This window comes from Macaca fascicularis, chromosome 20 (assembly GCF_037993035.2).
Source record: "Macaca fascicularis isolate 582-1 chromosome 20, T2T-MFA8v1.1".
In the NCBI taxonomy this organism is placed as follows: domain Eukaryota; kingdom Metazoa; phylum Chordata; class Mammalia; order Primates; family Cercopithecidae; genus Macaca; species Macaca fascicularis.
In genome coordinates, this window is record NC_088394.1 from 71,339,183 (window position 1) to 71,351,822 (window position 12,640).

The 12,640-nt window shown below is 46.5% G+C and overlaps 1 protein-coding gene across 1 annotated transcript; it reads right to left on the reverse strand.

The window, feature by feature from the left end:
* Positions 1–2,311: 2,311 nt before the first annotated feature.
* Positions 2,312–10,781, reverse strand: LOC141409300 (transmembrane protein 231-like). The gene is made up of 4 exons (XM_074027652.1): positions 10,694–10,781; positions 9,861–10,004; positions 7,553–7,851; positions 2,312–4,607 (listed from the first exon to the last, which is right to left on the reverse strand). The coding sequence occupies exons 1-4, from the start codon at positions 10,757–10,759 to the stop codon at positions 4,586–4,588; spliced, it is 531 nt and encodes a 176-aa protein (XP_073883753.1). The 5' UTR covers positions 10,760–10,781; the 3' UTR covers positions 2,312–4,585.
* Positions 10,782–12,640: the final 1,859 nt, after the last annotated feature.

Consider the following 12,640-nt stretch of genomic DNA (forward strand, 5'->3'; position numbering starts at 1 on the left):
GAGAAGCTTTCAGACGTGGCTGCGGTCCCGGGGTGGCCGGCGGGAGCTAGCGAGCTACGGGAAGGAAGGAGCCGGTTGGCCCACCTCCCCGACAGAGGGGCCACGCCTCGGGGGAGGGGCGCTGACCAAGGGCGGGGCATAAGGGCCCAGTGGGGCTGGGGCCCTGAGAGGCGCACCTTTTAGGCGAGGATGTCAAGGGGCGCTGGCAGGGTCACCTCTTATCTGACTACAAATGAATTTTGTACCCCATCCCACCCTAAATCCCCAGAGAAGGGAGACTCCTGGGAGGATAAAGGTCCTAGCGAAGGAAGTCGAATCTTAATCTTGGCCCTCCTCACTCTCGGGGGCATCCTTGAGGGGAGGTGACTTGGAATCCAAACCCTTCCCAAGGCCACGGCACCTGGATGACACTGGATGACACAGGGACCCGGTGCAGTGTCCCAGCTGGGAGGGGCGGATAGACCAGGTGATCTTAGCAGCTGGACCCGCAGCTTTTCCCCTCCTCCTGCACATTCCCTGCCCTAGCCTAAGCCCAGAGGCGCAGGCTTCATAGCAGGTCCAGATGAAGAAATGATACGTTTCAACAAATAAGATATTTCCAGCCAGGGCCGGGCGCGGTGGCTCACGCCTGTAATCCCAGCGCTTTGGGGGCCATAGCGGATAGATCACGAGGTCAGGAGTTCGAGACCAGCCTGGCCAACAGGGTGAAACCCCGTCTCTACTAAAAATTCAAGAATGAGCCGGGCGTGCTGGCAGGCGCCTGTCATCCTAGGTACTTAGGAGGCTGAGGCAGGAGAATTGCTTGAGCCCGGGAGGCGGAGGTTGCGGTGAGCCGAGATTACACCATCGCACTCCAGCCTGGGCGACAGGGCGAGACTCTGTCTCCAAAAAAAAAAAAAAACAAAAAAAACAAAAAAAACTCCCCCTTACAAATAACGGCAGAGCCCAGGCATCTGAAAAGGATGACACATTTCGAGGTCTTGTTAAATAGTGATGGGATCTTACGAACTCCCTGCTGCTGGCAGAAGAAATGAGCAGTCTTTCTCGGTTGTGGTTTGACACGATAAATTAAGATTCTTAACAATGGTCATAAGCTTTTTGGATTGGTAATTCCTTTCTAGGATCTATCTTAAGGAAATAAACCAGAAACAAGGATTTATGTACAGGGTTCACGTAAGTGTTGCTCATGATTTTGATATTCATTTTTTTGAGACAGAGTCTCTTGTAGCCCAGGCTAGAGTGCAATGGTGGGATCTAGGCTCACTGCAACCTCCGCCTCCCAAGTTCAAGTGATTCTCTTGCCTCAGCTTCCTGAGTAGCTGGGATTACAGGCGCCCACCTCCATGCCAGGCTAATTTTTGTACTTTTAGTAGAGACAGGGTTTCACCATGTTGTCCGGGCTGGTCTCGAACTCCTGAGCTCAGGTGAGCTGCCCGCCTCTGCTTCCCAAAGTGCTGGGATTACAGGCATGAGCCACCGTGCCCGGCCTGTTCATGATTTTTAAAAAGTTAGAAATAGTGTGCAGAACAGAAAGATATGTGCCAGAAGGCCAACCATGATAACTCTGGGTAGGAGATTGGCCAGTAATCATTATTCTCCTTAGGATCATGTAATTTACATTTCCTTAATCTGCATTTAGAAGTTGTCTGGCCAGAAAGATCCAAAACCTCTTTACAAAGCATGAAAAAGGAGAGGGGAGAGGATGTGGAGAATAGGGTAAGAGGGAGGCAAAGAGATAGAATTGCTTTAATAAGCTGCAAGATGGGCACTCAGTGGGGCATTAGACAACTCACCTGCTTTGGCAGAAACTGGACTAATCATTTGGAAGAATTAGGGATTTCTCTCCCACAAAAAAAATTCAATAATTTTCTCAAATATGACTGATCTATGGCTTCAGCTCAGTTGACAAAATCCTGTATATTTCTTACCTTTCTTCCTCCTGCAACTATGCTGTGTGGTTCAGTTTCAGAAGCTACCAACATATGCTCTGTAAATAATTTGATATTCACCAGACACAGTTGTAATTTTCCAACTCGTGGCTTCCATATGCCATGTGGATTCCACTAAAACCTAATATACTTGGGGTTGGACCAGGAAACTTTTGCCAAGGAGCTAACAAAAGCTCCAAGGTCTTTGGGCAGAGCCCTGGCACAGCAAGGCTGTTGGTGAGTAACTCGGAGAAGTGTGCTCAACTTCAGCCTTCCCTGTTCTTCCTCCCTCCAAAGCCCTGCTTCAAAAATAGCTAATACAACCTTCCATGTTGAACATTTTAATTAGAAAGCTACAGAACATAACGGATTCTTCATACAAGTTTTGCATTCAAATAATTTAATAAAATGCAAACCAAAGTTTATACATCTCTTTAGTCATCTTTCCATGTTTCATTACCTTTTGGGGATTTAAACCACAAACAATTTTTCATTTCAGTCTTAAGAGATGGGGCACACTGGCTCATGCCTGTATTCCTGGCACTTTGGGAAGCTGACACAGGAGGATTCCCTGAGGTCAGGAGTTCAAGACCAGCCTGGGCAACATAGTGAGAACCCCATCTTTAAAAATAAATAAATATCGGGGACCAGGCGTGGTGGCTCAAGCCTGTAATCCCAGCACTTTGGGCGGCCGAGACAGGTGGATCACGAGGTCAGGAGATCGAGACCATCCTGGCTAACACAGTGAAACCCCGTCTCTACTAAAAAATACAAAAAAACTAGCCGGGCGAGGTGGCGGGTGCCTGTAGTCCCAGCTACTTGGGAGGCTGAGGCAGGAGAATGGTGCAAACCCAGGAGGCGGAGCTTGCAGTGAGCTGAGATCCGGCCACTGCACTACAGCCCAGGCAACAGAGCGAGACTCCGTATCAAAATAAATAAATAAATAAATAAAAATAAATAAATATCAAGAAAAAAATTTAGCCATCTAAAATAGCCTGAATATTAAAAAAAGGTAACGGGGACAGTGTTAGGGAATTCCTCTGCTTGAATACTTCAAAATAGCTTTGTTTCCAAAATTGTTTTTAGTCAGCCTAAAGGAAATGGGTGCTGGAGATGGATAATGATCTCCAAGGTAAACTGAGACACACACTGAGGGGTATGTTTCCGGGTGAACATGAAGCACGGATCACAGGGGCCACGTCCTCCCCATGGTAATGACCTGCTTGGGATCAGAAAGCAGCTCCGTCTGTCCTTGGAGGAGACTGCACGTGTCCTCAGGAGATGAATGGGCTGAACAAGCCGTCTTCCGTGTGCACAGGCCCCTTCCAGCCATCTCTGCTCTTGCAGACACTTGCTTAGCCACGAGGGTAATCCACTGAACTGCTTGGCATTCTGCTAGTGGCCAGGCTGGACTGGCCTGCCCAGGCCAGCATCTTCTTTACTCCCTCACTGCTTCTTGTGTCCTTCCCAAAGCTGCCTGCCCTACCCTGATGGGCACTGTGGTCCTTAGTCAAGGGAAAGGCCAGCCGCTGGGCTTCCCACTAGCCTTCCAAATAAACTTGTGGTTGTCAGGCAGTGGGAGCCAATCCCAACACCAACTCCTGTTGCCCCTGTCCTTTGCAGGAAGGGGGACAGCTGTCAAGGAGGAGGAGGGCCAAGTGCCCAGGCTGTTGGGTGAGGGCCAGAAAGAACCTGCTGTGACAATCCTTCCTTCCCTCAGTGCTGCTGAGGGGGCTGGGAATGAAACAGCCCCTCTGACTTTAGCCTGCCATCAGGGGCACAGACAGAGGGCAAAACAGGGCGAAGAGCCAGCCACAGTTGGGCAGGGATCCAAGGCTGCTCAGCTGAGCTGATTACAGATGACTGACTGTTGGGCCAAGGGAGATGGACAGTCCAAGTGTCCTTCCAAGTGTCCAAGTCGCCTTCAGCAGCCCTCCCTCATGCCTGTGCTAATGCGGCCCTTGCCCTTGGGCCCTGCCCCTCCAGGTCTCCAGTTAGACGCCTCAGCTCTGGAAATCAAAGCTCTGAATGGGAAATGGAGATGCCCCCAGGTGCAAAGTGCTAGTGATTGGCATGTTTGTCACAAAAGAGCCCTGGAAAGCGTAAGAGTGGCTCACAGTAGAAGGAAGAAATGCACAGTGTGTTTCTCAGTTCAACAGAGGAAAAGTCTCTGCTTGACCAGAGATGGGACTCTTTCCAAGATGTCTGAACTGCCTGCCATTTTCTCCCGAAATTCAACTCTAAGGCAAGGAAGAAAACCCAAAAAGCTAATTATAGCCTCCAGGAACTCTCAGACCTTTCCACAAACTAGTCCTTGGTGATTCTGCAGGAGCTCTGAAGATACGGAACTTGTGTAGAGCAAAACTGGAAAGAACTGTTGTCTCTGAGGGGAAAAGCACACGAGCCCGCACGTGTCCTCTGGGCTCTTTCAAAGGGTCCTAAGATGTTCCCAGGAGATGACAATGAGGCAGCCACGGTCCTGCTGAGTCTTCAGAAACGGCCTTCCTAGGATAAGTGCTCCTTACACATTTCTCCCCGGGGCGTCGCTGTCACAGGGATGGTGGTCACTACCTGATTCTGAAACACGAAGATCTTGATTCTTTCAAACACCCAGAGGAAGATAAGCAGGATGCTGACATACTGCACCCAGGCGAACTTTACCATCTCCCAGAATCCTGGCTGATAAGAACAGATGGTTAAAGAGTTGAGGACCACATGGTATAAGTCAAAGTAAACTAAGGTTTAGGCCAGACAGGAAATGGCAAGAATATTTCAAATACTCTTAAGATGAAAGGAATAATGAAAGATTATTAAAAAATAAATATGGATGATTCTGACTTAGAAGAATGGCTCAGAAAGAAATACGAACAGGAAATGATTTCCTCCCCTGTATAAAGAGCAGACTCAGTCATTTATGTGGAGATACAGTGCTATAGCAATTTCCAATCAAAGGTTCCCACATCTGTTTCTGCTGGCGACAAGTTTGGAATCTTTCCTTTTTGGAAGCTGAGTTACCACTGCCTCTCTAACAGAAAGGATATGATATGGTTTCCACAGGATATTGGATGACAGCATTAATCACAAATGGAGTTTCATGGCTCTGCCCACCAGCCAGAGGAAGCTGGAGTCATTCAGGATGGTGGCAACTGCAATACAATCATTAACCATTAATCCATGTTGGGGGCAGCCTATCGGCAAAATATATTGAGGGCTATAAAAATATTTTTTTTTTCTTCTTTTTTTTTGAGAAGGAGTTTCACTCTTGTTGCCCCAGGCTGGAGTGCAATGGTATGATCTTGGCTCACTGCAACCTCCGCCTCCCGGGTTCAAGCAATTATCCTGCCTTGGCTTCCTGAGTAGCTGGGTTTACAGGCATGCGCCACCACACCCAGCTAATTTTGTATTTTCAGTAGAGACGACGTTTCTTCACGTTGGTCAGGCTGGTCCCAAACTCCCAACCTCAGGTGATCTGCCCACCTCGGCCTCCCAAAGTGCTGGGATTACAGGCATGAGCCACCACGCCTGGCTATAAAAATATTATTTTATTCCTGTGGGATATTCTGTACTTCAGAACTGAAAGAAATCATTCGAAAGCATTAAAAATTGTGTGTATAAAGTAGATTAACATATAATTTGTTAAGATACTTGTCAAAAAAATATTTGATATGGTTTGGCTCTGTGTCTCCATCCAAATCTCACCTTGAATTGTAACAAACCCCATGTATCAAGGGCAGGACCAGATGGAGATAACTGAATCATGAGAGAAGTTTCCCCATGCCGTTCTCGTGATAGTGAGTTCTCACGAGATCTGATGGTTTTATTTGGGGCTTCCCCCTTAGCTCTGCTCTCATTCTCTCTTCTGCTGCCCTGTGAAGAGGTGCCTACTCCCAGGATTGTGAGGCCTACCCAGCCATGCAGAACTGCAAATCAATTAAACCTCTTTTCTTTATAAATTACCCAGTCTCGGTATGTCTTTACAGCCGTGTAAAATGGACTAATATTTATATTAAAATACGTCGGCCGGGTGCGGTGGCTCAAGCCTGTAATCCCAGCACTTTGGGAGGCCGAGACGGGCGGATCACGAGGTCAGGAGATCGAGACCATCCTGGCTAACACGGTGAAACCTCGTCTCTACTAAAAAAAATACAAAAAAAAACTAGCCGGGCGAGATGGAGAGCACCTGTAGTCCCAGCTACTCGGGAGGCTGAGGCAGGAGAATGGCATAAACCCAGGAGGCGGAGCTTGCAGTGAGCTGAGATCCGGCCACTGCACTCCAGCCTGGGCGACAGAGCAAGACTCTGTCTCAAAAAAAAAAAAAAAAAAAAAATACGTCAAAAACTTGGAAATGGTCATGTGATCATCTACAATTGCTGAATGGCTGACTGAAAGAATAACATGTTGCCACTCTAAATAATATGTTTGGCTGGACAAAGTCTCGCATTCTTGTAATCCCAAGGATCTGGGAGGTCAAGGTGGGAGGGTCACTTGAGGCCAGGAGTTTGGGAACAGCTTGGCTAACATATTGAGACTCTCTCTCTACCAAAAAATAAAAAAATTAGCTGGGCATGGTGGCACGTGCCTGTAGTCCTAGCGGCCCAGGAGGCTGAGGTGAGATGATCACTGAACCCACAGCAGTTCGAGGTGACAATTGGCTATGATTACAGCACTGCACTCCAGCCTGAGCATCAGAACATGACCCTGTGCCTCTTCAAGAAAAAAAATTAGAACTTTGTAGCAGTGTGGGGAAATACTTCTATTACATAGAAATACAAATAATTGCCGGGCGCGGTGGCTCACGCCTGTAATCCCAGCACTTTGGGAGGCCGAGATGGGTGGATCATGAGGTCAGGAGATCAAGACCATCCTGGCTAACACGGTGAAATCCCATCTCTACTAAAAATACAAAAAATTAGCCGGGCATAGTGGTGGGCACCTCAGCCTTCTCCGGAGGCTGAGGCAGGAGAATGGTGTGAACCTGGGAGGCGGAGCTTGCAGTGAGCCGAGATCGCGCCACTGCACTCCAGCCTGGGCGACAGAGCAAGACTCCATCTCGAAAATAAAAAGAAAAAAGAAAAAAGAAATTAAAAAATAAAAATCCACATAAGAATAAAGAGTGAAAAAAGTAAAGAAAAACATCAGTTTCTTGGGCCGTGCTTTTTAGTTTTGTTTTAGAATTCCCTTTATTATTAGAAAAATGCTAATGTATGACATGAAATCAGAAAGCAATACTGGATTTGCAATCGTCTCCCTTGTGAAATGTTTGTGTGTCGTCTCCATGACGTCTGCTTGCCAAGTAACATTGTAGATGCCTTTACAGAAAACCTCAGTCACTGACCAGCCAAACGAGCCGAGTCAACACATGCCCTGGCCTAGAGCTCTGTAAGGAATGAGCACACTGTGCCTTCTGGCAGGAAGCAGGGGCACTCCTGTTCTCCTGCCGGACTGCTAATGTGGGGAGAGTCACCCACGTCCTCTGCTTCTCTCTGAAAAACATGAACAGCAATTTGTCTTTGGCATCTGTTATAGGTGTGGTATGGGGAACAACTCAATTAGGCTTACATTTTTTAAAAGGGAAACTCATCAAGCCAGTGGTAGGAAAATGATGGCATTTAACTATCACTAACCTTCTGGACCATGGGATGCTGGAGGGGTGGGGGCGGTCCCAGGTCTGAAGATGAGGACGAAAAGGACAAATCCTGGACAGCACATTTGCTCCCATCGTTGAGCATTCACAGCTTTTCACATTTTTATCACAAGGGTTCCAGTTCTGCTTGTCTCTGTTGCCCCCACCAACCTTGAAAGTCCTGAGCAGCGGCTGAATGCGCTCTACCTGTGACTCACCGTTCCTCTCCTGGTAGGCAGCAACAACATGGGTGAGGTCATAGTCATAGGCAAAGGGGCTGGTCCCATTGATCACGGATACCTGGGACACAGGAGGATGTGGTGTGAGCACCTGGGAGACTCCTCCTCTCTTCCTTCTACCCTTCTGCCCACCCAGGCTGGTCCCACAGAGCACCCTCTCGTTCTTGGTGGCCTACTGCAGTATCAATAATCTTCTCTTCAAAGGTGAATAAACTCTCTTGCAACAATTTAAGTTCATTTACTCTGTCCTTCCTTCTGTGGGGATGAAAATAAGTGGTCAGTGTCCATGTTTCATGGGTTTTAAAGCTACTTATAAAATCTCTCTCTGCTGGATGTCATGGCTCATGTCTGTAATCCCAGCAATCTGGGAGGCTGAGGCAGGAGGGTCTGCTTGAGGCCAGAAGTTCGAGACTAGCCTGGGCAACATAAAGACCCCATCTCTACCAAAAAAAAAAAAACAAACTCAATAAAATAGGCATTGTGGTGCCTCCAGGAGTATGAGGCACAATGAGTCATAAGTAGGCCACTGCACTTCAGCCTTGGCCACAGCGTGAGACTCTAGTTTTTTTATTAAAAAGGTGGTACGAGGGCAGGCACAGTGGCTCACACCTGCCAGCATGTTAGGAGGCCAAGGTGAGTAGATCACTTGGGTCCAGGAATTTGACACCAGCCTGAGAAACATGCCCCATCTCTACAAAAAATGTAAAATTTAGTCAGGCATGCTACCATGCACCTTAGTCCCAGCTAGGTGCTCAGAAGGCTGAGGTAGGAGAATCACCTGAGTCTGGGGAGGTCGAGGCTGCAGTGAGCCATGATTGCGCCACTGCACTCCAGCCTGGGTGACAAAGTGAAACCTTGTTACAAAAAATAAATAAAATTATAAATGAAATTGTTTTAAAAAAAGGTTAGGTGCGGTAGCTCATGTCTGTATTCCCAGTACCCTTGGAGGCTGAGGTGGGAGGACGGCTTATAACTGATAATTTCCCTTTTTCATTTTCCAAAGTACAGCAGCCCAACTTCTATGGTCCCCACTGTGATAAAATAAAGGTGAAGAATGAGTGATTACATGCATGAGTTCCGGACACAGAAAGTTCCTGGCTCTGTTATACTTTCAAGATGTGAGTCTTTGGGAAAATTAATCACTGTAAGCCCCAGTTTTGTCTTCTGCAAAATGAGTTCATTCTTTAAACAAGTCTCTCTGTGAGCTTATCATGTAACATGATAAGCTAGGCACAGACGTGACAGTGTATGAGATGCCACTGCTGTCAAGCCTGAGGGAGACAACAAATAAACACATAAACACGTGTCCTGAGTAGGCCAGGCGGCAGGAGGGAGAGAGTGGCTGAGAGATGGTGGAGGGAGGGGCTGTTGCTGTAGAAGCAGGTCAGGGAAGGACTGTGCTCCGCGATATCTGAACAGGGACCTGAATGGCATGGTCAGATAAGCCGCACGGATGCCTGGCAGGGGAAATGGCAAAAGCAAAAGCCCTGAGGTGGCAGCTGCTTCTCGGGTTTGAGGAACAGCAAAAAGGCCAAGGTGGCTGCAAGGAAGCAAGAGGGACAGCAAAGGGACCACCGGCTGGAGTGCTGGGAAAGGACATTGCAGGCAGCTCAGAGGTTGCTGTGATGATTAAAGGAGACGATACAGGTAACCCCCCGCACTCAGGGGTGGCATATGTTATGGGTTCAGTAAACTGTCTAGTAGTATTTCTGAAATACTTTACATGAGCATTTTACATCATCATTTTACATAATCTCTTGGAAACACATACTCCAAGTGTGTGTATGGAAGAGAGAATATGTGTGTGTGTGTGTGCACGCACATGTGTACCTAAAAACAATAAACAATTTAGTTATTCAACAAACACAGATTTTTTTCTCTGTCTCCCTCTAGGTGTAAATACATGTGTATCTTCATAGCCTGAAAAGACTTCATGGCAAGAATTCCTCAGAAGGCCCCTTGAAAGCCACCCACAGAGAAATGTTTCTATTTTTTATTCCCCTCTTCAAAGAACTCGATGAACAGTAACACACAGAAACAAAGGAGCTCGACGATGAGAAGCGCCCTTACGTTGTATCGGGCATCTAGGCCACCACAGCTCAGCAGCTGCTTCTGCTGCAGCCTCAGGTCTCCGTTCACATATAATTGGGATCCCGGGACAGGAAAGGAGGACTGGAGAAACGCCATGCTCTGCATCACGAGGGTCACCATCCTCTGAAATCATTAGAAGGACCAACATACCAACCGCCATCAGATCTGAAGGGCTCTGGGTGCTAAGAGTCACCTGTCTTGGCTGAAACCTAAGGGGCCCTCACATACCTAGCGTAGCCATGCAGGAAACACTGCCTAGAACCTTCTGAGCTATTAACAGCCCATATCAGTTAACATGACTTTAGTGAAAACCATGCGATTGGCCTAAGTTAAATCCCAAGCTACGTGGGGAAGAGGGCCTGCTACAGTGTGGGTCTTCTAGAAATCAGAAGAAGGGTTCTGGTCTATTAAAAATACACAAGGGAGGCCGGGCGCGGTGGCTCAAGCCTGAATCCCAGCACTTTGGGAGGCCGAGAAGGGCGGATCACGAGGTCAGGAGATTGAGACCATCCTGACTAACATGGTGAAATCCCGTCTCTACTAAAAAATACAAAAAACTAGCCAGGCGAGGTGGCAGGCCCCTGTAGTCCCAGCTACTCGGGAGGCTGAGGCAGGAGAATGGCGTGAACCCGGGAGGTGGAGCTTGCAGTGAGCTGAGATCCGGCCACTGCACTCCAGCCTGGGCGACACGGCGAGCCTCTGTCTCAAAAAAAAAAAAAAAAAAAAAAAAGACACAAGGGAGAGGACAGCCTCCCAGTGGACTGAATCACATGTAATTAATTGATAGGAGAAAGTCAGGATGAGCTACACACCGAGAACGTGCTCCGTGGACTGCTGGGGAAGCTCCAGCTTAAAATGTAACATGTCCATCTTCCCATCCTGGTTCCTGTCTTTTTCTCTAGTCTAGGAAACCCAAACAGGGCCAGCAGCCCCGGTCACTAATGAGTCTGGGAGGAATCCACATCACTTTTGTACATACACAATGACCCACTGTCTTGCTGTACACAACAGGCATTCTCTCCCCCACCAAAAGAAAAAGAAAAATAGACAGGTGTAAATGCATTAATACTGGGGTAAGAGACACAAAGTGCATGGCCCTTGAACTTCATATCTGAGTCTTTCAAACGATCACTGGCCAAAATAAATGGGAACTTGAAGTGGCAATAACAAGACAAGAAACATGTGAATAGCATTTGTCTCGTTTGATCTTTTTTAAAATTTTTAAAATTTAAAATTTAAAATTTATAGTTGTAAATTTTATTTTTTAAATTTAAAAATATTTTTAAGGCAGGGATCCTCCTGCCTTGGCCTCGCTAAATGCTAAGATTATAGGCGTGCACCACTACGCCCAGTCAGATCAGATCTTATTTGTTTTGTACTGGTGTTTTTTTCTTTTTCATAAACATGCCTGGATTTGTATGGAAAATTTAAACAGTGTATCAGAATTGTCTTCTATGCCTCTAGAAGCAACTTTTTAAAATAGAAAAACACCTAATCCTAATCATTATGCATTCCCCCAACAAACTCAACAGAAAATCACCAAGCTCTATTGACACATTCCGAAACCACAAGTGTCTCTGCTTCGGATTCTTGATGTTGGATCTCATCTCACTATTCATGTGAGGACCTGAAAGCCTTGTGCATCTTTTAGTAGCGATCAATGAAATGGAAAAGGAATCTATGTCAAATCAACAAAGCATTAAACCACATGTGTATGATAAATTATGGGCATGAAAGTAAGGAAAAGAAACAGAGATCTGTGGAAGAGAAAAAGACAAATTATAGCTCATGAAGCATATGTAGGCAGTAAAAATAAATTGGTATCCACTCCCACCATCCAATCTGACCTCACAGTGATCCTAAAATGATCAGCAGGAAAGGACGGTTACTGAAAAGTGATCACTGCTGACATGATCCCTCCATACAACTCTGGATCTTTCTGCTACAAGTGATCCTTCCCCAATGTAGGTTCCCAGAACGATTCTACTATGGTGTAGCAGCATTCCCACCTGGATCCCCCATCTACTGATTCATTTTGATTCCCACCATTACTATTATGTGAGGAAAATAATTGTTGTACTTTTTTGGGCTAATAAGGTCATTTGAGACGAAGAAATCCCAGTTTTCAGAAACTTTCAATTATTTATTTCCTTCTAGACAATAATATCCTTATTGTAGGTCTTGTTTTAGAGAAACCTCCCTCCCTCTTCTCTTGTATACTTTCTCTCTGCCCTGTTTCATCAGCTTCGGGGAGGGATATCTGCTACCAGGGCTGATGATCAAGTTACTGAGGTAATGATGGACTAGTCATTACGGGTAGGATGAAAAGAGCCTGCCTTGTCTTCCTGTGGATTTTCTTCAATTGGGACTTGGGTAGAAAATGTTGTGTAACTCTCTGTGACAGATCCACGCCTTCTGGATCTCTAGGGTTGGACAGGAAACAAAGATCACATTTCTCAACTTGCAACAGAGGATAGTGGCCAGGAGACAACTGCCAGACGCCAACACACTGTGGGGCACGGGGAGAAATTCATTTCATTTGATCTTTACAATAAATGTTAAGCCCCAGGCAGGCAGAACAAGTATTTTCCCATTACATAGTTGAGAAAACCACGGGTGAGGGAGGTTAGGGCATTTATCAGAGGTATAGCAAGTAACCGTGAAGACAGAATTTCAGATCAGGTCTTTGACTTCAAATGTGGTATCCTTTCCAGGACTAAAATATCCAGACTTACTTACTTACTTGCTTACTTATTTAT